This window comes from Macrotis lagotis, unplaced genomic scaffold (genome assembly GCF_037893015.1).
Source record: "Macrotis lagotis isolate mMagLag1 unplaced genomic scaffold, bilby.v1.9.chrom.fasta BILBYCTG032, whole genome shotgun sequence".
Taxonomy (NCBI): Eukaryota; Metazoa; Chordata; class Mammalia; order Peramelemorphia; family Peramelidae; genus Macrotis; species Macrotis lagotis.
In genome coordinates this window covers 434,933-459,664 of record NW_027421939.1, presented here as the reverse complement: position 1 = coordinate 459,664, position 24,732 = coordinate 434,933, and the positions used below count along the sequence as shown (strand labels likewise).

The 24,732-nt window shown below is 34.3% G+C and overlaps 1 protein-coding gene across 11 annotated transcripts in view; it reads left to right on the top strand.

Moving 5' to 3' along the window:
• LOC141504033 (uncharacterized) overlaps positions 1-24,732 on the top strand; it is a 101,412-nt gene that overhangs the window by 16,914 nt on the left and 59,766 nt on the right. For 7 of the 11 annotated variants that reach the window (XM_074208873.1, XM_074208876.1, XM_074208878.1 and 4 more), the window contains exons 7-19: positions 4,859-4,912; positions 6,072-6,108; positions 8,318-8,384; positions 11,202-11,340; positions 12,153-12,202; positions 14,776-14,914; positions 15,744-15,793; positions 18,275-18,413; positions 19,258-19,292; positions 20,771-20,909; positions 21,728-21,774; positions 23,296-23,434; positions 24,349-24,398. In XM_074208873.1, the coding sequence (XP_074064974.1) occupies positions 4,859-4,912; positions 6,072-6,108; positions 8,318-8,384; positions 11,202-11,340; positions 12,153-12,202; positions 14,776-14,914; positions 15,744-15,793; positions 18,275-18,413; positions 19,258-19,292; positions 20,771-20,909; positions 21,728-21,774; positions 23,296-23,434; positions 24,349-24,398 (1,085 nt within the window). The remainder of the gene's footprint in view (positions 1-4,858; positions 4,913-6,071; positions 6,109-8,317; positions 8,385-11,201; positions 11,341-12,152; positions 12,203-14,775; positions 14,915-15,743; positions 15,794-18,274; positions 18,414-19,257; positions 19,293-20,770; positions 20,910-21,727; positions 21,775-23,295; positions 23,435-24,348; positions 24,399-24,732) is intronic. The other 4 variants (XM_074208870.1, XM_074208871.1, XM_074208875.1 and 1 more) reach the window with 4 other exon arrangements.

Genomic DNA, 24,732 nt, shown 5'->3' with positions numbered 1-24,732 from the left:
AAAATAGTGTATCTTTAGCTACATAACATGAAATTGATATGATACGCATTTAAAGACAAAAATGTCATTATGGATTTTATCATATTAGCCCCATTTGAAAATTTTAAGCAATGCTTTTAAAATCTCTAATCCAATATTGATAAGGATATTCAAGTAATCTCAGTAAAGCCAGAGTTTCTTTCAAGTCTCTATCTAGAACATTGAATTAAATATAAATCAAACTATTCATCAATATGTTCAAGGAAGATATCATAAGGTAGGCATTGAACTTAAGAAATGTATAGTAATGATAATAGCATTTTGTATTCAAGATGTAATCCTAGTTTATTCACAAATTTGTTGGTGTTAGAATTTTAAAAAGTCTAAAAGAACTGGGCTTATGAATGAGGAGAAAATTTCATTATAATGATTTGTTATTTTAAAGTAAATTTTCCTTCAAATACTTATCTTACACCAAAAGACATTTATTCATTCCACTTCCTTTTCTATTCATCAAAAAATTGGTAAAATTTATTATTTGATAGCTAAGTGTCTCAATAATGTTATCACTTAACCCCTTATTAAAATGCAAAACAGCTGATCTCTTAGTTCTTTTGAACTTGATTTGTAAACTATTACCATAAACTTCAATTCTTCATTGTTTTGGGTCAAAACCTAGAGCAGTTATAAAGTAAGAACTTTTTTGCCCCTTGAGTTTTACTAATAGTGAACCCTTTGTATATAAATTTTCATATAAAACATATTGTCAAAGATACCAGACTCGTATCATCAAGAATGACTGTGTGAGAACACTGATGCTGGGCCGTAGCTGTTATTTTCACTTCCCTGAAAAAGCATATTACTTTCTTGCCATTATTTCTTGCATTCTTTTGTATACAGTAATTGTGAATAACATCAATATTGTTAAAAACCAAAACATTATTAATTTTCTTGTACATTGACAAATTATTATGTTCCTGGATTAATCACTCCCTCGTTGTTTCTATTGATTATTTTGACATTTCAATTCAAAGTTATGGTAGAAAATCCACACTTTATCCATAACATTGTATTCCAAATGTCTTTTTCTTCCTGTTCTCTGAAAACTGATACTCAGTTTGCATTTTGTGCAACCAAAATTTTAATTTTATTTCATCTTGCAGAATGATCCACTGATTGACAAATGCAAATAAGTAAAATATATCCTCCTCATCTGGCACAGTGCCGTAGCATAGGCCACTTTGCCACTAACTAGCTCTTTTATCTCTTTGAATCTCAATTTCCTTTTGTTTCAGTGTATAAATATAAAGTGAAAGATTTGGAATGTCCTCTGAAATTTCATCTGTTTTAAATATGTTTGTGTTTATTCATTTTTTTGTTTTTCTTTTTTGCAATGTAATGGGTTTAAGTGCCTTGTCTAAGATCACAGAAGCTAGGTAATTATTAAGTGTCTGAGGGCAGATTTGAACTCAGGTCCACCTAACTCCAGGGCCATTCCTGTATCCACTGGGCCACCTAGCTGCCCTTTATTCATTTTTAATATTGTTGATTTGAATTTCATTTTTTATTCATATCATGAATAATATGACTAGTCAGCCACAGTGGTAGTTGTCAACTATTATTGTCCATCTCCCTCAAAAAATGTCCCAGAAATATTTAGTCTATAATAGGACAGATTCTCCTTTAATTATGCATCTTGTCATTTCAAACCCTCTTATGACTTGTCTTCCAAAGTGCATGCAGAATTTTAGTCCATAATTTGTAAATACTTTAGGTCACAAGTAATACTTCACTCTATTGCAGAGGCATTGAAACTCTCCAGCCTGTTTTAAATAAAAATACTTCCAGGAGAAAGAGATATATTATAATTTACAGTAAAAGCAGGCAGGATCAGGATGGGGAAGCTTCTTTCTGCTAAGGGTCATTTGAGTGTTTTCAGTAGTGTATTTGATCAAACATTTATATTAATAACACCAGAGATTGGCTAGATTTCAATTTCAAGTCTGACATATGGTTGCATTAGCAATGTCATACAAATATTTCCTCTAGGTGGGATGGTCCCTGCCCCTGCTCTTAACCTAAGAGATTCTAATAAATGTTCTTATATATAGATAAAGTAAAATCTAAATTTTATTTTAAAAAAATTTCAATCTATTTATTAAAAATCTAGAAGTTATGCTGTGGTCCCATCTTAGGCATGACTTAATGCAATTGAATTATTTTCTAGTAAAGTATGTCAAAGTCTTATTCTTTTTGTCAGCCCCAACACCCTCACACCATGCCCATTCTCTACCAATGCTATCCTCTTACCAGGAGTTTTCAGGCCTATAAAAATTCGTCTGTCTGTTGTGATGAAAAAAGTTTGTGTTCCTTATTTGCTTTTGGAAGAATCTTTGAATTGCTTATTATCACATGGACCTAAAATAGGTCTATGAAAAAATATAAAACTGCTATCAAATCTGAGTCCTCAAGTTCTAACTAGAATTGAACCTACGTGGCCACCACTTTCACACTCTGTTCAGGGCAAGGCTGAAAACAGGGAGGGCAAGAAAAAGGGGAACTAACAGAAGGAAGGGAAGAAGGGGAAAAGGGAAAGGTGAAAGAAAGGGGAGGGGGCTGATATAAGAGGAAAAACACACTAATGGTGGCTGGTATTCAGAAACAAAACACTGGGGAATATGAATAAAGAGGAAAAATACAAACAGAAGGAAGATACCAAGGAGTGCAATATAGAGTTAGTAATTATAACTTTGAATGTGAATGGGATGAACTCTCCCTTAAAATGTAAATGGATAGCAGAGTGAAATACAAACCTGAATCCTACAATTTGCTGCTTACAAGAAACTCATATGAAGCAGAGAGATACGTATAGAATAAAGGTAAAAAGTTGGAGCAGTATATATTTTGCTTTAGCTGAAGTGAAAATGCAGGGGTAGCAATCCTTATCTCAGACAAAGCAGCTGCAAAAATGGATATCGTTAAAAGAGATACAAAAGGAAACGATATTCTCCTAAAAGCTACCATAGACATCAAATTGATTGTAATACTGAATATATATCTATGCAATGGGATAACAATCAAATTCTTAGAGGAGAAGCTGAAAGAACTACAGGAAGGGATAGACAGCAAAACTCTACTAGTGGGAGACTTCAACCTCCCACTCTCAGATCTAGATAAATCAAATCATAAAGAAGAAAAAAAGTTAAGGTGGTAAATAGATTGTTATAAAAGCTAGATATGGTAGACTTATGGAGGAAATTGAATGAGGATAGAAAAGAACAAACCTTTTTCTCTGCATTACATGGCAGTTATAGAAAAATTGATCATTTAATAGCATGTAAATACCTAATGATCAGCTGCAGAAAGGCAGAAATAGTGAATACATCTTTCTCAGATCACAATGCAATAAAAGTCATATGCAATATTGGACAAGGAGATATAGACCCAGAACTAATTGGAAATTGAATAACCTCATTTTAATTAATCATTTTATCCTAGATAATGACAATAATGAAATAACATAACTAAATCCTATGGAATTCATTCAAAGTAGCTGTCAGGGCATATATTATATCTTTAAATGTTTACATGAATAAATTAGAGAAAGAGGAAATCAATGAACTAAATATGCAACTAAGAAATTAGAGAAAGAGCAAATTAAAAATCCCCAAATACCAAATTAGAAATTCTAAAAATTAAAGGAGAAATGAATTAAAATAAAAAACAAAAAACATTTGAATTAATAAATAAACCCAAAAGTTGGTTTTATGAAAAAAACAATAAAATTGATAAACCTCTGGTTAATTTGGTTTAAGCAGTATTATGGATGGAACAAATCTCATAGAATTTTCAATCCATCTGTGGGACAAATTCCATCTGTTCAATGCAGAGTAGTAAGTGCCAACCTACCTTTATAATGTTGTGTTGTCACTGTCGTTTTGTATTTTACACTTCATGGATTCACCTTTAATATTAAAGATGCATATTTCCCCCCTTTCTAAGTTATATATATATATATATAGATATATATATGTATATCAACCTTGGCCTTGCTGCCCTCAAGTTGCACCAATTTCTTGAACAGAAACTGTATTTTTTCTGGGCGTGGTCCTTGAATTATTATTTTATTTCAATACATCCTTATGAGAACCTAAGATTGGAGAACCCTGTTCTAGAAACAGAGGGTAGGGGCGGCTAGGTGGCGCAGTGGATAAAGCACCAGCCTTGGAGTCAGAAGTACCTCGGTTCAAATCCGGTGTCAGACACTTAATAATTACCTAGCTGTGTGGCCTTGGGCAAGCCACTTAACCCCATTTGCCCTGCAAAAAAAACCTGATAAAAATAAAATAAAAAAAATAGAAACAGAGGGTAAAAATAGAAACTGAGGAAGTCCACCACTCACCTAGTGAAAGAGATCCCAAAATAAAAACTCCCAGGAATTAAACAGCTATATTCAAGAACTGCCAATTTAAAGAGAAATGCTTACAGGTAGCCAGAAACAAACAATTAAATTATTAGCAGTGCAATCATGATTATGTGGGATTTAGCAGCTTCTACATTAAGGGTTCATAGGGTTTGGAAAATGACATTCTGAAAGGGAAAAAAGTTTGCATTACAACCAAAATTCTCTCCCAGACAAAACTGAACATTCTCTTTCTGGAGCAAAAGATAAGATATTCAATGAATTAGGGGACTTTCAAACTTTCCTGTTGAAATGATCAGAGTTGAACAGAAAGTTTGTTCTTCAAGAAGTGGACGCAGGTGAAACAGAGAGCGTGCATGGGAGGGCAAATTATGAGGGACTTAATGATGTTAAACTACTTGTATTCCTGCATGGAATGAGATCCTGATAACGCATATGAATATTCTTATTTATTAGAACAGTTTGAAGAAGCATCTATAGACAAGGCACTGGAGGGAGCTGTATATAAAGGTATAATATATTATAAAGATGGTGTCTGTGGACAAATATACTGGGAGAAAGGGAAAGCTGATGTAGAATGGGCTAAGATATTCACAAAAAAGATTCAAGAAAAATCTTTTGCAATGAGGTGGAAGGGGGATAGCTGAGAAGGAATGAGTGAGTCTTCATTTTCATTGGAAGTGGCTGAGAGGATAATAACATACACACTCAAGAGGGAATAGAAATCTAACTTACCCTAGAGGAAAATAGGAGAGGAAAGGGATAAGGGAAAGGGAATGGAGAGGTGGTGAGGGAGTAGGTGGATAGAAGAGAGGGAAGGGAGAGGGAGAGGGTAGTCAGATAAAGTTCACTTGAAGAGGGACAGGGTGAAAGCTGAGAGAATAGAATAAGTGGGAGTGTGGAAAAATAGAATGGAGGAGAAATACAGTTAAAAATAGCAACTATGGGAAAACTATTGATTCAGTTCTCTAATGGACTTAAGATAAAGAATGCCACCCATCTCAGAGACAGTGTTGATGGTATCTGAACACAGCTTGAAGTATACTTTTTCACCCCTTCACTTTACAATTATGTAAAGGAATTATGTTTACTTTTAAAACACGATTATTGTCACAATGTGAAAAAATAAATTTTAGAAAAAAAAGAACATCTTCTGGCAACTAATGTCTTACTTTGTGGACGATAGAGGTCTGTAGAATATGCATTGTTTCTGGATCTCTTGCCCATGGAGAAGAGTTACAAATATGTTATGTCATAGAGCAGTCTCTGGATCTGCCCTGATTTGCAAAATGAACCAAAGAAGTCATGCCATATCATACTGACTTTATGATTTCTGCTAGTGATGTTATTCTTTGGCAAGAACATGCTAATGTAAAGAATGTAGCTATTGTAAAGAATGATTTCTGCTAGTGATATTATTCTTTGACAAGAAACATGCTAATGTAAAGAAGTCACTGAGAGATTTCTGATATTTAAGAAGACCTCTTTTCTGTTCACAGAGTACTGATGCTTAAAATTCTTGCCTATAGCATAATTTCTTTTGTACCATTGGTTTTTGTCATTTTCCCAAACAAAAATACACAATTTGATCAAAGCTTCATAAATTATACATTTAATAGTAATGTCTGTGTTGGTATTTGTTTTAATTGTATTTTATTTCCTTCTACAGTAATGGACGAAATTTTCCTAGAAAACTCCATAATCAGGTAGGCTTTATACCTGATTAGTATATGCAAAGTAGACTCTCCTTTTACAAAAAAAAAATGGCTCATCTTCAATTGAAATCATCCACAACATCATATTAACTCATGTTTTTGCTTCATTATCTTGCCTCGAATTAGATTTATTAAACATCTAGTATATATCGAAACTTATTAGTAGCTGTTGTATATTAAAGTTATCTTAGAACACTTGAGGTGACTTGCTTAACTTCACAAAATCAATATGTTACAAAGGTAAAACTTGAATTCAGTAACTTTTTACTCCTGGATCTCTCCCTATTCACCATCTCCTAATATAAATTTAAATAAACACTTATTAGATTAATGAAGAATGCACAAGCTATATTCTTCCATGCTATGTGTGGAAGCTCTGCGTACACAATGTATGAGCTCCTAGGAATGAATTCCTAAAAAGCCTTTTGAGGCATATCTGTAGTGCAAGTCTGTCTTGTCTTATCATTGTGGAGACTGTTCCAAGTGCTCAGAATTTAAAGTAAAGGCATTGTCAACATTGGGGTCCTAAGTCTTTGGGGACAGGTTACCTTAAGTCAAGACAGAAAGTAGTATTGGAAATTTCTCAGCAAGGAGGAGAGAAGCAATAGAACCTGAAAGAATTTTGGTAAGGGCTTTCTGCTTGGAACTCTCATGGATAATAGCATAAGCCACTTTTCACGATGATATGTTGGCTTGAATATTCTAATTTGTAATTAGAAACATCCAGGCAAGCTGACATTATACCTTGAGAAGAGGTGGCAAAGCTACTTAAAGAAACTAATTTCTCTGGAGCTCCTAATGAGGTAAAGAAATATCACAAAGCATTAGCTGTAAAGACCACCAGCAGGGTGCTCATGTTCACACAGCACGGATTATTTTGTAGTCACCTGCAGAATTTGTTCTGCATTTTTGTTGCTGCTAGTGAGAGTCAATATAGAAGATGAAAAAGGGTGAAGGAAAAACCTTTCTACTCTCCAGATGATCAAGTAGAATGAAATATTCTTAGAAGACATGCACAGTCTTTGAAAAAGTAAAAAGAGAGAATCTTGCAAGAGGTAAAGGAGAGGAATGAATGTGTCAGGAAGTGGGTGGGAAGACACATCTCGCACAGAGAAGCTGAATATTTGAAATCTATCTTCTTAATTTTGTGCAAAGAAGATTGTAAAAAGGAGCAGGAGAAGGAGACAACTATGAGCTTATTTAGAATTTTGAAAAAGCTCAGAGATTGATAGTTAATTATATGAAGAAATTCAGGAAGTCTTTAGAAATCGAAGTGACTTTGCCTGGAGGAGGAAGACTCCATTTAAAGGAGGAAAAGAAAATGAATCAGTGGAGAAGGATTTGAAGAGATGGAGGAGTATATAAGGAAGAAGACAAAGTAAAGGTTAGGAGGAGGTGAAAATGGAATCAAACTGAAAGAGAGGTGGATAGAGATGGATTTAACATGACCAGGTTGTTCATTGACTATATTACATCTTGGAAAATTTGCACTCGTCCCGAAACTGTAATTATGAGTTGACCTACTCACAGAGAACAGGTAGGAGACACGGCAGATAGAACACTGGGCTTTGAATCAGGAAGACTCATCTTCCTGAGTTCAAATTCAATCTCAAGTCCCTTACTAACTTGTTATTCTGGGCAAGTCACTTACCTCTGGCCCAGCCCTCATCTGTAATATAAGCTGGAGAAGAGAATGGTAAATTATTTCATTACTTTTGCCAAGAAATCACCACATAGGATCAGAAAGAGTCAGACACAACTGAAATGACTGAACAACAATAAACACAACTCGATTTGAAATCTGTGGAAAGTAACTTCAGGGAAAATGAATCATTGTGAAAACATTTGTCAGAAATTGGGAAGGAAGACACAGATAGTATGGCCATGCTACAAATACATGCAATTTTCCAGTGCTTGTGTGATTTGTCATGTTTCATTGTGTTCCTTTGTCAACTTTAGAGGAGTATAAAAATCGGAAGCATGATTATTCTGGAGGATAGACCTAATGATTGCCTCTATAATATTTTATTCTCTGCTAAATTGAATCTTGGAGTATAATTAGTTTAGCTACCCTGCTCTATTAAGTAATCCTTTATTCGGTATCCTTTGGTGACAACAACTAAAAAACTTTTCTGATTGTTCCCTTCTAGAAATAGAAATTTTAAAATAATTAAACTTATTTTTGTTTTCTGTTTCAAAGTCTCTTTGACTCTGGGCCTGACGACCACTCTTCACCCACAGATGAAGAATTAAAGTTTGATACTAAGGTTAAATTCCTCTCTGAAATTTTTTTCCAAGCTTAAGTTTCAGTACTTTGCTTTGTAAAAAACTTTATTGCAAACACAACCATCAACAAAAATAAACAAGTAAAATTTTATACAATATTATTAGTATTTAGCACCAGATGAATTCACAGCATTTAGATAACAAGTAAGTTAAAAGTTTTTGTTAGAATTTTTACAAGTTTCCCCACATCTAGTTTTAGTTTTATTTTTGTTTTTTAATTGACACCCTAGGTGAAATCAATGTGTGTAAAGTTTACTTTCTGCTGATATTTTTGTGTTACTTTCCTTATTTCATGGTAAGCCTTGTATTTATCTGTGTATTGCAAAAACTCTTAGAGTTGGAGACAGAGGACCTGGGTCATAACTCATGACTGGCAATCTTCCAAGCCTATCCAAAGGTTTTCTTAAAGAATATTATTTCTTTTCTTTTTTTTTCTTTTTTTTTTGGTTTTTGCAATGCAAATGGGGTTAAGTGGCTGCCCAAGGCCACACAGCTAGGTAATTATTAATTGTATGAGACCAGATTTAAACCCAGGTACTCCTGACTCCAAGGCTGGTTCTTCATCCACTATGCCACCTAGCCGGCCATAAGAACATTATTTCTTAAAGAACAATAATATTCCATAGGATTGATATACCATCACGTTCTCCAAAGAATCTTGAGTTGAGAACTTGTTACACTGCTGTTTTTTTTTTGGTAGGTTTTGTCATATTAGGATATATTTAGAGGCTTCACTTAAAATTGTTTCGGGATAAGCTGTGGCAACTTCATAGCTTCATGCCACCATCTTGGTTCCTCTTCTAGAATTCTGGTTTATCATTCACTCTTCTATTCATATCTGTTTTATGGGAGAGAATGTTCCATTCACATTCACAGTGATGCTTACTACTAATGCTATATTTCCCTGCATCCTCTCTTCCCCCTGTTTGTACTTTTCACACTTCTTTTCCCTTAATTCACTTCACTAGTGTTATGCTTTACATTTCTGCCTCCTTCCCTCAATTTGCCCTCCCTTTTGATCAGTCCACCTCCAATTTCATTTTTCCCATTTCTGTCCCCTCCCTCATCCCCCCCACTACTCTGTAAGGTAAAATAAATTTCTAAATGCAGTTGGAGATAGAACTTTTTCTCTTTGACCCAAGTCTGTTGAGAGTAAAATTTCCTCAGTGCTCCCCCGCTCCCACAATACTTCTTACTATATCCTGTCATTTGGACCTCTTTATATGGTGTTTTTTATACTGCAATGCCTCAACCTTCTTATCCCAGCTTAATCTTTTTTCTTTTCCCATGTCCTCATTGTTCTATACATGTATGGTACCCACACCTACATCAAAGTTTACTCTTTTCAAGTGTCTTGATAGTAGTTTAGTTCTCAAGAACCATTAGCATGTTTATTTCCTAATCAAAATATACTCATACCCTTTTTTCAGGAGCAACCCCTCCAACTGTCCCAATATAAATACAAGCCTCAAGAGCTAAGGGTTTCATCACTTGACAGATATGTACCCACACTCTCTAAGTATATTCCTTCCAACTGTACTAAGAGAAATACAATTTTCATGAGTTAGAATAGTTGTTTTCTCATGTAGGGATGCAGATACTTTAGTCTTCCTGACATTTCACCTCATTTAGCTTTTGATGTTTCTCTTGAGTCTTGTCTTGGAAGATCAAATTTTCTTTTCACTTCTGGTATTTTTATCAAGTAAGTTTCAATGTTCTTTATTTAATTGAAAGTCTATCTTTTCCCTTGAAAGAATATGCTGAATTTTGCAGGATAGTTGATTCTTGATTATAATTTGAGCTTCTCTGACATCAGCAATATCATATTCCAGACCCACCAATCCTTTAATATTGAAGCTGGTAAGTCTTGTGTAATCCTGATGATGGTTCCCTGGTTTTTAAATTACTTCTTTTTTGATAACTTGCATTATTTTGTCTTTTAGCTGAGAATTCTGAAATTTGTTTTTTTGTTTTGGGATATCTTTCTGGGGGTGATTGATGGATTCTTTCAAGGACTAATTTCTCATCTTAGTCTATCTTATTAGGGAAGTTTTCCATGATAATTTGCTGCATGATATTCTCTAGACTCTTTTTAAAAAATCTTTTCTCTTGATTTATTTTCCAGGTTGGCTCTTATTCCTAAGAGGAATTTTCAATTTTCTTCTATTTTTCAGCTTTTTGGTTTAGTCAGATTGGTAAGAAATGATGCCTCAGAGGGAGAAATGAGGTCTTCATGAAGGGTCATTGCAAATTCATGGCCCATCCTCTAGCAATGGGATCAGTGTGAAGTGATTAGGTGGAGTGCCAAGGTTGACATCATGGATATCTAGGTCATGGAGAAGAAGTCAGAGAAATTCCAAAGCTGATTTGTCAGAATAGAGATAAGGAGATAAATGTGCTTGTCAAACTCCTCAAATGGAGATTTTGATGTTCATGTCTCTGACCTCCAATTAGAGGGTATCTTACCTTCCCTGTTGGATTGTTATTTGCAGATAAGCTTTGTTTAGTCCATCAGTTATTTCATTTGCTAGGATTTTAAGCTGTTCTAGTGAAAATGGTAAAATTTATCGGTATATAATATAAACTAATATTTTTTTCTTATGGAGGAAAGTTTTCCCATAAATCAAATGTCTCAACTAATTGAAGGGAAATATCTAAAAGTCTGCATGATTTGGTTTTTAGATCTAAGGATGTCTGACATTTAAAGTACTTTAGATACCATTGCATTATTTATACTAGTTATAGTTTAATCATTATTTTCCAGAGGATACTTTATATTTCTTGTCCATTATTTTTAGGAAGAAACATTCAAAGAAAATAAAGAAAAAGCATTAATTAATAATGGACCCAGAGAAGTTTCAGCACATGATGCAACTCCAAATATTTCTACTGGGTCTCATTCTCATCATTCAGTTGAGCATGATGCTACTGGACAGGGTAAGTTATTGTTTGGTCATAATTCAGGATGTCAACACTGGACATTATTCCCAGTGGTACAATTTCTATCAATTCAGATTGGTACTTGTTTGAGCATTTCTAATGTTATTGAATACCTTGGGGCAATCAGTTCATTGCCTTACACAGTCAAAATATTGGAAATTGTACTGGCTAATTCCTAAACTTACTCCATATCTATGAGGAGTTGGTATCCCTCAAGTTGAAGAATAAGCTTACCAAATTCCATTTCTGTAAAATAACATCAAAAACTGTAAACATTTTAACTTAGTTTTTCAATTGATATTTTACTTTTTTACCCCAGTTTCCTGGTATGGAAGTTTTTCAGCCTTCATCCACAAATATATGCTTATTTTCACATGACATAATTTCCCTCCAATCACATGACATAATTTCCCTCCAACCTTCTATTCCATCACCTTCTTTCAATCATGAAGTCAGGTGTGTATTATACATATCTCTATGTTTAATCTTAAAGGTATATATTTAATGTGTTTTTCACCTATGGAGGACGTGAAATATAACCCTTTTTGTTTCTGCTCTTTTCCCCAAATGAAAATTTCCACTTAACCCCTCACATTCATAATAGGAACCTTGTTTGTCCATAATATCTAAACACAATTCAAACATTGCTTTATTAAACTCTTTTGGTCTCCTGGAATTTGGGGGAAGGGGGCAATTATTTTTGCTAGAGCTGTGATGAATCAGCATATTTGTAGTTTTCCTCTTCTCAGTAGCCATGTGTCCAGTTAATAATATGACCCATTTTCTATGTTTAATTTCTATGATATCAGCATTTGTATTAGAAGAAGTAGAAGATTATCAATCAAATCAGGATTCAAAGGTATTTTCTATTGTTATGAAATTTTAAATGGATTGCTGCTGTCAAAATTACTTTTCTGATTTATTTATTTCCTACTCAAGGTGATTGCCAAAGTTGTATTAGAATGAACATTTTAGAGCTGGAATGGCCCTAAAAGTAATAAGCTACGGGATCAGCCTGGGAACTAATGAGATGATTTTATGTGGAATTGTTAGGGAATTTCTGCATGATGTTTGCAGGAGAGCTCAGATAAATAGAAAGGGAAATGACAAAGTAAATTGGTAAATATGAAAAGACTTCCTTAAAGAGCTTTAGTTTAGGGTGAAAGTTTGATTGGCCAAGAGCAGGGAGAAAATCCCCGCAGGAGAGAAGATAGGCTGAAGGAAGTAAGGGTACTCAAAAGGAATGTAATGAAGTAAGGTTTAGCTTTTAATATACAGCTTATAACTAGAAGCATCAAGTCTTTTCTGTGATTAAGATATTGATTGAGACTTGGAATGATAGGTTTAGGATTGAGGATTTGATATGCACGAAGGATGCATATCTTATATATACAATAATAATTTGAAATTTTGTATTTTAGGATAACTTTTAGTCCTCGGTGTAGAAGCTTAACTGCAGCAGGTCTGAAATGATTGCAGATGTGTCAGCTATTTAACATAGTGTCTAGAGCACCAACTCTGTAGTCAGGACTGCCTGACTTCAAATCTGACCTCAGACACTTAATAATTGCTTAAGTGTGTGACCTTGGGTAAGTCACTTAACCCCATTGCCTCCTCCCCAGCAAATAAAGGGGAATAATTCATGATTGTAGAAATAAGAAAGATTTCATGACAGCTTGTTTCTTTAGGTTGATTCAATTTCTTTATTTTAGTCTTGTTTCAAGGCAGTGGGGCTAAAGAATTTATCCATGACCATAGAGCTTAGTAATTACCAAGGTTGTGAGAATGCTTTTGACCTCAGGTTCTCCTGATTCCAGGTCTCTTGGTCTCTCCACTAGGCCACCTAGGTGCCCATATTTTGTATATTTTAGTGAAACTTTATGCTTTCCTTTGGGATAACTTCACTACATCGAATGAAGGAGACAGGTGATTGATTTTTTAAGCCTGAGGATTTCGAAATGCAGAATGGAGAAACTGTTCTTTATTCTATGATGGCAGTCTAAGATTACTTTTTAAATATGGTCCTTTTGGGGAAAGTTTTAAATTGAGCTATTTCTTAGATTGGCACAATTTTTTGTAAAGTCAAAGGTTTTTCCAGGTCTGATGCCAAATGGAGGATCATAAATTCTGGTGACATGAAAATTTCTCTTGTAGCTGACATAGGCAAGTTAAGAAATTTACTCACATTTTAATGTGGCAAATAATCAAAGGTAGATGCATGAAGTATGCAGAGAACAAAGGGCCATGAGTATGGTTATTGTTAATTTTATAGGATATTTATAGTAGATTAAAAGCTTGTACTACATTAAAAATAATGAACCTCTGGGAGTTTGGAGGCCTAAGTATATATTAAAGGTACCAGGCATGAAGAAGAACAGAAATAATTCCCCCATGGAGGAGAACTGTAGAGAAGGTGGTAATCGTATGAAAAACTCAACTCTCCGCAATGTTTTTTTTTTTTTTCCTGTACAGGTGATGTGGGCATCATTGTAAGTTTTGCAGATGGTCAAGTTCTGTCTTTTTCTCGAGAATTTGCACATTTATGTGTCTGTGATCATACAAATTGGTATGCCAAATTACATACCAGTATTTAAGAATACATTTTGATGTGCACTCCCAAACACATACACGCACACACATATACATTTACATTTACATTTTAATGAAAGTAAGAAACATAGATCAACATAACACTGAAATATTTTGGTGTTGAACAATTTCAATCATGTCTGATCCTTTGTAGCAACATTCAGGTTGTTCTTGACCCTGAGACCAAAGACCATTGTCATATCTTTGTCTCGCTCATTTTATACCTAAGGAATCTGGCAAACAAAGTTCAGTTACTTGCCCAGGGTCACATAGCTGGTAAGTGTCTGAGACTGGAAGTCTGGTGGGTTCCAAATGATGCATCTAAGTCAGACATGATGTCTTGAAGCATCATTGTAAATTCATGATTATGTAGAGTGCCCTGGATTTCTAGGTCTTGGAGAAGAAGTCAAGTGATATTCCAACACTGTTCTGTCAGAAGCGAGATGAGGAGATGACTGCTGGTCTAACTCTTCGAATGGAGGTTTTGAAGTTCCTGACTCTCTCCTCCAATCAGGGTTTCTTACCTTCCCTATAAGATTATTACTTGATGTTATGAATTGTGTAGTCCATCAGTTTACTCAGTTCTTGGTATATCAATGTTTGTCTTGTTGTTGTTATAATATTTTTCAGTCTATATTATGAAAACTAATACTTTTTTTTCCTATACATCAAACCTCTCAAATTAAGTGAAGGGAAAAATTGAAAGTTTTCCGTGATTTTGTTCTTAGATGTAAGAACATCTGACAATTTAAGTACTTTAGATGCTGTTGCATTATTTATATTAGTTATATATTAGTCAAAATTTTGAGAGGACAATTTGCAATTTTCATCTATTATTTTTAGGACAAATCATTCAAAAAAATAAAAAGAAATGCATTAATCAATAATGGACCTAGAGAAGTCACACCAAATGGTGCAACTCCAAGTATTTCTACTAGACCTCATTCTCATCATCCATTTGAACCAGGTGCTACTGTGCAGGGTAAGTTAGTACAGGGCCATGATTCATGATGTCATCATTGATCATTGTTCCAGTCGGTAAATTTCTATCAATTAACATTGACTCTTGTGTTGGAGTTTCTAGTCTTATCGAGTACCTTGGGATAGCAGTTCATTGTCTTACACATCCAAAACATTGAAAATGGTACTTGCTGATTGCTAAACTGCCTCCATCATCTATGATGTTGTGGTATCCCTCAAGTTGAAGAATATGCTTACTGAATTCTCTTTTGGTAAAATGACACTAAAACTGTAAATATTTTAACTTAGTTTTTCAATTGGTATTTTATTTTTTCCCAGTTTGTTAATATGAAAGTTTATCAGCCTCCATTCAGAGATATGTGCATATTTTTATGCTACAGGATTTTCCTCCAACCTTCCTTCCCATCACATTCGTTCAATCATGAAAAGTCAAGTGTTTAATGTTTAATGTTAAACCTTTATGCTCAATAATGTTTAATGCTAAACCTTTATGTTTTATGTTAAACACATATTTTTAATGATTTGTCATAAGAAGTTTGTTGACGATAAACATTTTTTCTTCTCCACTCCTAGCAGTATATTAATCATGCACTAGCACAACCAATTTCCTCTTAGCCCCTATGATTCATAATAGGAACCTTCTTGGTTTATATTTCCGAAATGCAAACGTTACTCTCTTAATCTCAATTTGTCTCCTGAAATTTTTTGGGGGGGGAATATTTTTGGTGGAGACAATATCAATCAGAATATTTAATGCAATTTTCTTCTTCTCAGTATCCACGCTTCCAGTTAATAATATGAAACTTTCTCTGTATTAATTTTCATGTCAGCATTTGGATTGGATGAAGGAGAAGACTATCACTCAAATCGAGAAGCAATGGTATTTTCGACTGTTATTTTGAAATTTTGAAATGGATTGCTGTTTTCAAAATTACATTTCTGATTCATTCATTCATTTATTTATTTACTACTCAAGGCGATTGACAAAGTTGAATTAGAATGAAAATTTTAGAACTGGAAGGGACCTGAAAATAATAAGCTATGGGATAGGCCTGGGAACCAATGAGATGATTTTATGGCTAATTTTTAGGGAATTCCTGCATGCTGTTTACAGGAGAGCTCAGTAAAACCTGATAAAGAAAAGACTTCATTAAAGAGCAATAGGTTAGGCTGAAAGTTTGGTTGGCAAAAAGGAGGCAGAAGATTCTTCCAGGAGAGAAGATAGGTTGAGAGAAGTAAGGGCACTCAAAAGAAATGAAAAGATTGAGGGTAAAGATTATTACCTTCAAATTAGAAAAGCAAAAGAAAAAATATCTTATTATGTAATTTTGTTATTTAATACTTTTTTTTCTTCCTTAAGTGTATGACTTCTCTGTCATCACATTCAGCTGAGATCAAAGTATAAATGATGTAAAGACTAACAGAATGTTTCCTGTACAGTTGGGGGAAAGGAAGCAGGAATGGGGGGGCAGATTGTAAAACTCAAATAAAATCTTTCTAAAAAGGAAAGAGTTTTATGGTAAGCTTTTAGTATAGGGCTTATAATAAGAAGCATCAAGTCTTTTCTGTAATTAAAATATTCATTGAGACTTTGAATTATAGCTTAAGGATAGAGGATTTGATATGCATCAAGGATGCTTTGTCATTTCTTATGCATAGAATAATATTTTGAAATGTTGTGATTTAGGGTATCTTTTAGTCATCAATTTATAAGCTTAACAGAAGCAGGTCTGATTTGAAAAAATAAGTTTTGTGGATGGGTCAGCTAGGTAACGGTGTCTAGAGCATCAACTCTGTCTTCAGGACTACCTGACTTCAATTCTGACCTCAGACGCCTAATAACTATTGCTTAGCTGTGGAACCTTGGGCAAGTCACCTAACCCATTGTCTCCTCCCCTACAAAGAAAGAGGAAGAATTCGTGATTGGAAAAGTAAGAAAGCTTTAATGACAGCTTGTTCCTAAAGTTTGATTTAATGTCATTATTTTTGGCTTGTTCAAAGGGGCAAAGGAATTTGTCCATTATCAAAGAGCTTGGTAATTATCAAGCGTGTGAGAAGGGATTTGATCTCAGATCCTAATTATTCCAAGACCCTGTCTCTCCATTATGCCACCTAGGTGCTCATTTCTTATTTAATGCAACATTAAGTTATCCTTTGGGATAACTTCACTACATTGAATGAAGGAGACAGGTGATGGAGTTTTTAAGAGTGAGGTTTTGGAAATCTGGAATTGAGAAATTGTTGTTTCTTATATGGATGGCAGCATGAGGTTACATTTTCATAAGGTACTTTTCAGGAAATATTTGATTTAAGGTGTCTCATAGGTTGCCATGTTTTTTTGCCAAGTCAGAGGGTTTTCCAGGTCTATTGCCAAATATAGGATTAGAAATCACAGTGACATTGGAATTTCTCTTGTAGTTGAGACAGGTAAGTGAAGGAATTTACTCAGAGCTCTATGTCAGATATAATCAAAGGTAGAGGTTTTAAGTATGCACAGAAGAAAGGTCCAACAGCATGCTTATTGCTCATTTTATGCGACATTTATAGTGGAGTAAAATCTTGTACCAGGTAGATCATGAACCTCTTGGAGTTTGGAGGCCTGGATATATAATAAAGGCTTCAAGCATGAAGAAGAGCAGAAATAATCCCACTGGAGGAGAACTTTAGAGAAGGTGGTAATTGTATTGAATATTCAACTCTCAGCAATGGTTTTTTCAGTAAAAGCAATGTGGGGCATCATTGGAAGTTTTCCAGATGGTCACATGTATCTTTTTCTCCAGAATTTGCAGATTTGTGTGTCTGTGAATGGACAAATTGGTATAACAAAATACATACAAATATTTAAGAATATATTTCCATGTGCACTCACATACATACACATGCACAAACAAATATTTTCATTTTTATGAAAGAAAGAAACATAGATCGACATAACACAGAAATATTGTGGTGTTGAACAATTCCAGTTGTGTCTGATACTTTGTAGCAACTTTCAGGTTGTTCTTGACCATGGGACTAAAGCCCATTGCCATATTTTTGTCTTGATAATTTCATACAGAAGGAATCTGGCAAACAAAGTTTAGTGGCTTGCCCAGGGTCACATAGCTGTTAAGTTCATAGTATTTCAGTATTTTTCTAGTGAGAGTTATAACATTTTTCAGTCTATATCATGAAAACTATTATTTTTTCTTATGGAGGAAATTTTCCTATAAATATAAAGGTTTGCATGATTTCTTTCATTCTTACATTTAAGAATGTCTGACAGTTGATGTACTTTAGATACTATTGCATTATTTATATTAGGTGTTGATTAATCAGAATTTTCCATCATCACGTTTTATTTCTTGTCCTTTAATTTTAGGACAAATCATTAAAAAAAATGATAGGAAACACATTAAGTAATAATGGACCTAGAGAAGCTACTCCAGGTGATACAACTCCAAGTATTTCTACTGACCCTCATTCTCATCATTCATTTGAGGTTGGTGCTACTGGAAAAGGTAAGTTACTATAAGGCCATGATGATTCACAATGTCATCATTGAATCTTATTTACAGTGGGGTAATTTCTATCAATTAAGATTGGCTTTTCATTTAGAGTTCAAATCTTATCAAGTACCCTGGGGAAATCAGTTCATTGTCTTACACATCCAAAACATTGGAAATCATACTTGTAATTGCCAAACTGCCCCCATCATCTATGATGATGTGGTATCCCACAAGTTGAAGAATAAGCTTACTGAATTCTCTTTTTGTAAAATGGCACTAAAGCTATAAATATTGTATCTTAGTTTTTCAATTGATATTTTATTATTTCTCTGTTTGCTGATATGAAAGTTTCTCAGCCTTCATTCAGAGATATATGCATATTTTCATGCTACAGAATTTCCCTCCAACCTTCCTTCCCATCACATTCCTTCAGTCATGAAAAGTCAAGTGTTTAATATTCATACTTCCATGTTTCATGTTAAACCCATATAGTTAATATTTTGACCTAAAGAAGTATATTAAATATAAACTTTTTTTTGCTTCTCCTCTACTAGCAAAACTAATTGTGCATTAGGAAAACCAATCATTATTTACATACACATATTTCTTTGTGTAAAATTGGCACTTCACCCCTCACATTCGTAATCGAAAACTTCCTGGTTCATAATTCCTAAATCCAAAGTGACTGTTAATCTCTTCATGTCTCCTAGAATTTTAGTGGGGTTATTTTTGCTGGAGACATTATTAATCAGTATATTTATACAGTTTTCCTCTTCTCAGTATCCACACCTCCAGTTAATAATATGATCTTTTGTTCTACATTTCATTTCTATGATGTCTGCATTTGGATTGGAAGAAGGAGAAGATCATCAATCAACTTGTGATGCAATGGTATTTTATATTGTTATTTTGAAATTTTCAAATGGATTGGTGCTTTCTAAATTAGCTTTCAGATTTATTTATTTACAACTCAAGGTGATTTCCAAAGTTGAATTAGAATGAACATTTTAGAGCTGGAATGGTCCTAAAAATAAGAAGCTACAGGATTAACCTGGGAAACAATGAAATGATTTTACTTGTAATTGTTAGGGAATTCCTGCATGATGTTTACAGGAGAGCTCCAATTAAAACACAGGGAAGTGACAATTGACAATTGACAATGATAAATAAGAAAAGACTTCATTAAATGGGTTTAGGTTAGGTGGAAAAGTTTGGTTGGCAAAGAGGAGGCAGAAAATCCTTCCAGGAGAGAGGATAGGCTGAAGGAAGTGAATGTAAAGTGAAGTGAAAAGGAATGTAAAGAATGAGGGTTAGCTTTTAATATAGGGTGTATTACAATAACATTAACAATAATGTCAGGTCTTTTCAATAATAAAGATATTGATTGAGACTTGCAATGGTAGCTTTAGGTTTGAGGATTCAATATTCATTAAGGATACATTGCCATTTCTTTTACATAAAATACAATTTTGAAATGTATTTTAGAATAACTTTTAGTCCTCAGTGGAGAAGCTTAACTGCAGCAGGTCTGGACTGATGAAGTAAGGATTGCAGATGTGTCAGCTATTTAACACAGTGTCTAGAGCACCAACTATGTAGTCAGGACTACCTGACTTCAAATCAGACCTCAGACACTTAATAATTGTCATTGTAAATTCATGAGCCTTCCTCCAGCAATGGGATCAATGAATGGAGTGCCATGGCTGATGTCCTGTATTTCGAGGTCTTGGAGAAGAAGTCAGAGATATTCCAACACTGTTCTGTCAGAGTAGAGATGAGGAGAAGACTGTTCTGGTCTACCTCGTCAGATGGAGGTCATGAGGTTCATGACTCTCTCCTCCAATCAGGGTTTCTTACCTTCCCTGTAAGATCATTACCTGAAGGGGGTGGTTAGTGGGCACAGGGGATAGAGCACCAACCCTGGAGTCAGGAGAACCTAAGTTCAAATCCGGCCTCAGACACTTCATAATTACCTAGCTGTGTGGCCTTGGACAAGCCACTAAAACTAAAACCATTGCCTTGCAAAAAAAAAAAAGAAAAAGAAAAAAATGTCATTACCTGAGGTAAAGAATTACATATTGCATCAGTTTTCTCAGTTCCTAGTATTTCAGTGTTTTTCTAGTGAGACTTACTACATTTATCAATCTACCATGAAAAGTAATATTTTTTTCTTATGGAGGAAATTTTCCTATAAGTCAAATTTCTCAAATAAGTAAAGGGAAAAATTCAAAGGTTTTTATGATTTGGTTCTTAGATATAAGAACATCTGACAATTAAGGTACTTTAGATACTGTTGCATTATTTATATTAGTTATAGATTAATCAAAATTTTCAGAGGACACTTTACATTTCTCATCTATTATTTTTAGGAAAAATCATTCAAAAAAAAGAAAAGAAATCCATTAATTAATAATGGACCTAGAGAAGCTACAACAAGTGATGCAATTCCAAGTATTTCTACTGGACCTCATTCTCATAATTCATTTGAGCTTGGTGCCACTGGACAGGGTAAGTTACTATAAGGCCATGATACACGTTGTCATGATTGAACATTATTCCCAGTGGGGAAATTTCTATCAATAAAGTTTGGCTCCTGTTTTAGAGTTCAAGTCTTGTTGAATACCCTGGGTAAATCAGTTCATTGTCTTACACATCTAAAATATTGGAAATGGTGCTGGCTAATTGCTAAACCGTCCCCATCATCTTTGTTGAGGTGGTATTGCTCAAGGTGAAGAATATGCTTACTAATTCATTTTTTCTAAAATGACACTGAAACCTATAAACATTTTAACTTAGTTTTCTTTCGATATTTTTTATTTCCCAAATTACACATATGAAAAATTATCAGCCTTCTTCCACAGATATATACAGGCTTTTGAGCTACAGAATTTCCCTACAACCTTCCATCCTATCACATTCCTTCAGTCATGAACAGTTAAGTGTATAATGTTCAGACCTTTATATTTTGTGTTAAACCTATATATTTAATCTGCTTGACCTAAGAAGCAGTTCTTCTCCTCTTCTACCAAAAATATTAAGCATGCATTAGCAAAAACAATTGTTTTTTATATACGCACATTTCTTTGTGTAAAATTGCCACTTGGCGCCCCTCCCATATATAATGGAAACCTTCCTGTTCCATAATTCCTAAATCCTAAAGATACTTTCTTAATCTCTTCTGGTCTCCTGGAATTATTTTTTGGGGGGGCTAATTTTCCTGGAGACGTTATGAATGAACATATTTTTACAATTTTCCTCTTGTCAGTAGCCGTGCCTCCAGTTAATAATTTGACCTTTTTTTCTATATTTAATTTCTATGATGTCAGCATTTGGATTGGAAGAAGAAGACTACAAATCACATTGGGCTGCAATGGTATTTTCTTTTGTTATTTTAAAATTTTCTATTGGATTGCTCCTTTCATAATTACTTTTCTGATAAATTTCTGTACAACTGAAGGTAATTACCAAAGTTGAATTAGAACGCAAATTTTAGAGCTTGGAAGGGACCTAACAATCATAAGGCCATGGGTTAGACCTGAGAACCAGTGAGATGGTTTTATGGCCGACTGTGAGTGTATTCCTGCATGATGTTTAGAGGTGAGGTCAGATGAACACAAATGAAAATGACAAAGTAAACTCTGGTAAATAGGAAAAGATTTCATTAAAGAGCTTTAGGTCAGGTTCAAAGTTTGATTAACAAAGAGGAGGCAGCAAATCCTTCCAGGAGAGAAGACAGGTTGAAGGAAGTAAGGATACTCAAAAGGAATGTAAAGAGTGAGGGTTTGCTTTTAACATAGGGCTTATAAGAAGAAGCCTCAAGTCTTTTCCATAATTGAGATATTGATTGAGACTTTGAGTGATATCGTTGATGGAGAATTTGCAGTACAAGTGAGGTGGGCGTCATCATAATTGGACGTTTTCCAAAAGGTCAAATTCTGTTTTTTCTCCAGAATTTGTGTGTTTGTGAATGTACAAATTAGTATACAAAAATACATACCAATATTTATAAATATGTATGTTGTTTGTACACTCACACACACATGTGCACCCACATACCTTTACATTTTTATGCAAGTAAGAAACATGGATCGACATGCATAGATATATTTTGTTCGTGAACAGTTTCAATCATGTCTCATAATTTGTAGTAGCATTCAGGTTGTTCTTGACCATGGGATTAAAGTCCTTTGCCATATCATTGTGTAGCTAAGGAAACTTTGGCAAACCAATTTTAGTAGCTAGCCCAGGGTCCCAAGCAGGTAAGTGTCTGAGCCTAGAAGTCAGATGGGTTCCAAATGATGCATCAACGTCAGACTTGAGATCTCCATGAACTGTCATTGTGAATTCATGAGCCTTCCTCCAGCAATGGGATTAGTGTGAAATGATTAAGTGAAGTTCTATGACCCTTGTCCTGGGTTCCTAGGTCTTTGAAAAGAAGACAGATATTCCAAAGCTGCTCTGTCAGAATAGAGATGAGGATATGATTGTTCTGGTCCAACTCCCCGAATGGAAGTTTTGGAGGTTCATGCCTCTGTCCTCCAAACAAAGGGTTTCTTACCTTCCCTCTTAGAAGACCATAACATCACATTAAGATTTGAGTAGGTCATCAATTATTCCAGTTCCTAGTATTTTAATGTTTTTTCAAGTGAGAATTATAACATTTTTCAGTGTATATCATGAAAACCAATCTTTTTTTCTTATGGAAGAAATTTTCCTATAAATCAACTGTCTCAAGTAAGGGATGGGAAAGATAGATAGGTTTGCATGATTTTGTTTTTAGATCTAAGATTGTCCGACCATTAAAGCACTTTTGATATCATTGTATCATATCTATTACTTATGCATTAATCAAAGTTTTCAAAACAAACTTTACATTTCTCTTCTTTACTTTTAGAAAAAAGCATTCAAAAAAATCATAGAAAATGCATTAACTAATAAGGCATCTAGAGAAGTTAAACCAAGTGATGCATCTCCAAGTAGTTCTACTGGACATCACTCTCATCATTCATCTGACCTTGCTTCGACTGGACTGGGTAAGTTACTATAGCATGATGACTCACAATATCCTCATTGGACATTATTCCCACTGGGGAAATTTCTATCAATTCTGATTGACACCTGTTTTAGTGTTTCTGGCCTTATCGAATACCCTGGGGAATTCAGTTCATTGTCTTACACATGCAAAACATTGCAAAAGGTACTTGCTAATTGCTAAACTGCCCCCATATCTATGATGATGTGTTATCCCTCAAGTTGAAGAATATGCTTACTCAGTTCTCTTTTTGAGAAAATGGCACTAAAAACTATAAGCATTTTAACTTTTTTCAGTTGATATTTTATTTTTGCCCAGGTTCCATATATGAAAGTTTATCAGCCTTCAGCCACAGATATATACATATATATATATATGTGTGTGTGTGTGTGTGTGTGTGTGTGTGTGTGTGTGTGTGTGTGTGTTTTTATACATATGTATATATATTTATACACACATATTTTGAGCTACATACTTTACCTCCAACCTTCCATCCCATCACATTATTTCAATCATGAACAGACAGACAAGTGTGTAATGTTCATACCTTTATGTTTCATGTTAAACCTATATATTTAATGTGCTGACCTATGAAGTATATTAAAATAAATTTTTTTGGTTCTCCTCTTTACCCAGAATATTAAGCATGCATTAGGAAAACCAACTTTTACAAATGTCTTTGTATAAAATTGCCATTTAGCCCCTCACATTTGTAATAGGAACCTTCCTTGTCCATAATTCCTAAATGCAAAAGTTACTCACATAATCTCTTCTGGTCTCCTGGAACTTTTTTGGGGGGGTGTTTTTCCTGGGGACATTATGCTTCAGCATATTTGTACAATTTTCCTCTTGTCATTACTTTTGTCTCCAGTTAATAATGTGTCCTTTTTCTGTATTTCATTTTTATGATGTCAGCATTTGGATTGGAAGAAGGAGACGACTATCAATCACTTTGTGATTCAATGGTATTTTCTACTTTTCTTTTGAAATTTTCTAATGGATTGCTGCTTTCCAAATTACATTTCTGATTGATTTCTTTACTACTCAATATAATTGCTAAAGTTGAATTAGAATGAAAATTTTGTAACTGGAATGACTCTAAATATAATAAGCTATGGGATCAGGCTGGGAGCCAACGAGATAATTTTTATGGTCAATTGTTAGGGAATTTGTGAATGATGTTTACAGGAGAGCTCAGATGAATACAAAGGGAAATCAGAAAGTAAACTTGTAAATATGAAAAGACTTCATTACAGAGCTTTTGTCTAGGTTGTAATTTCATTTGGCAAAGATGAGGCA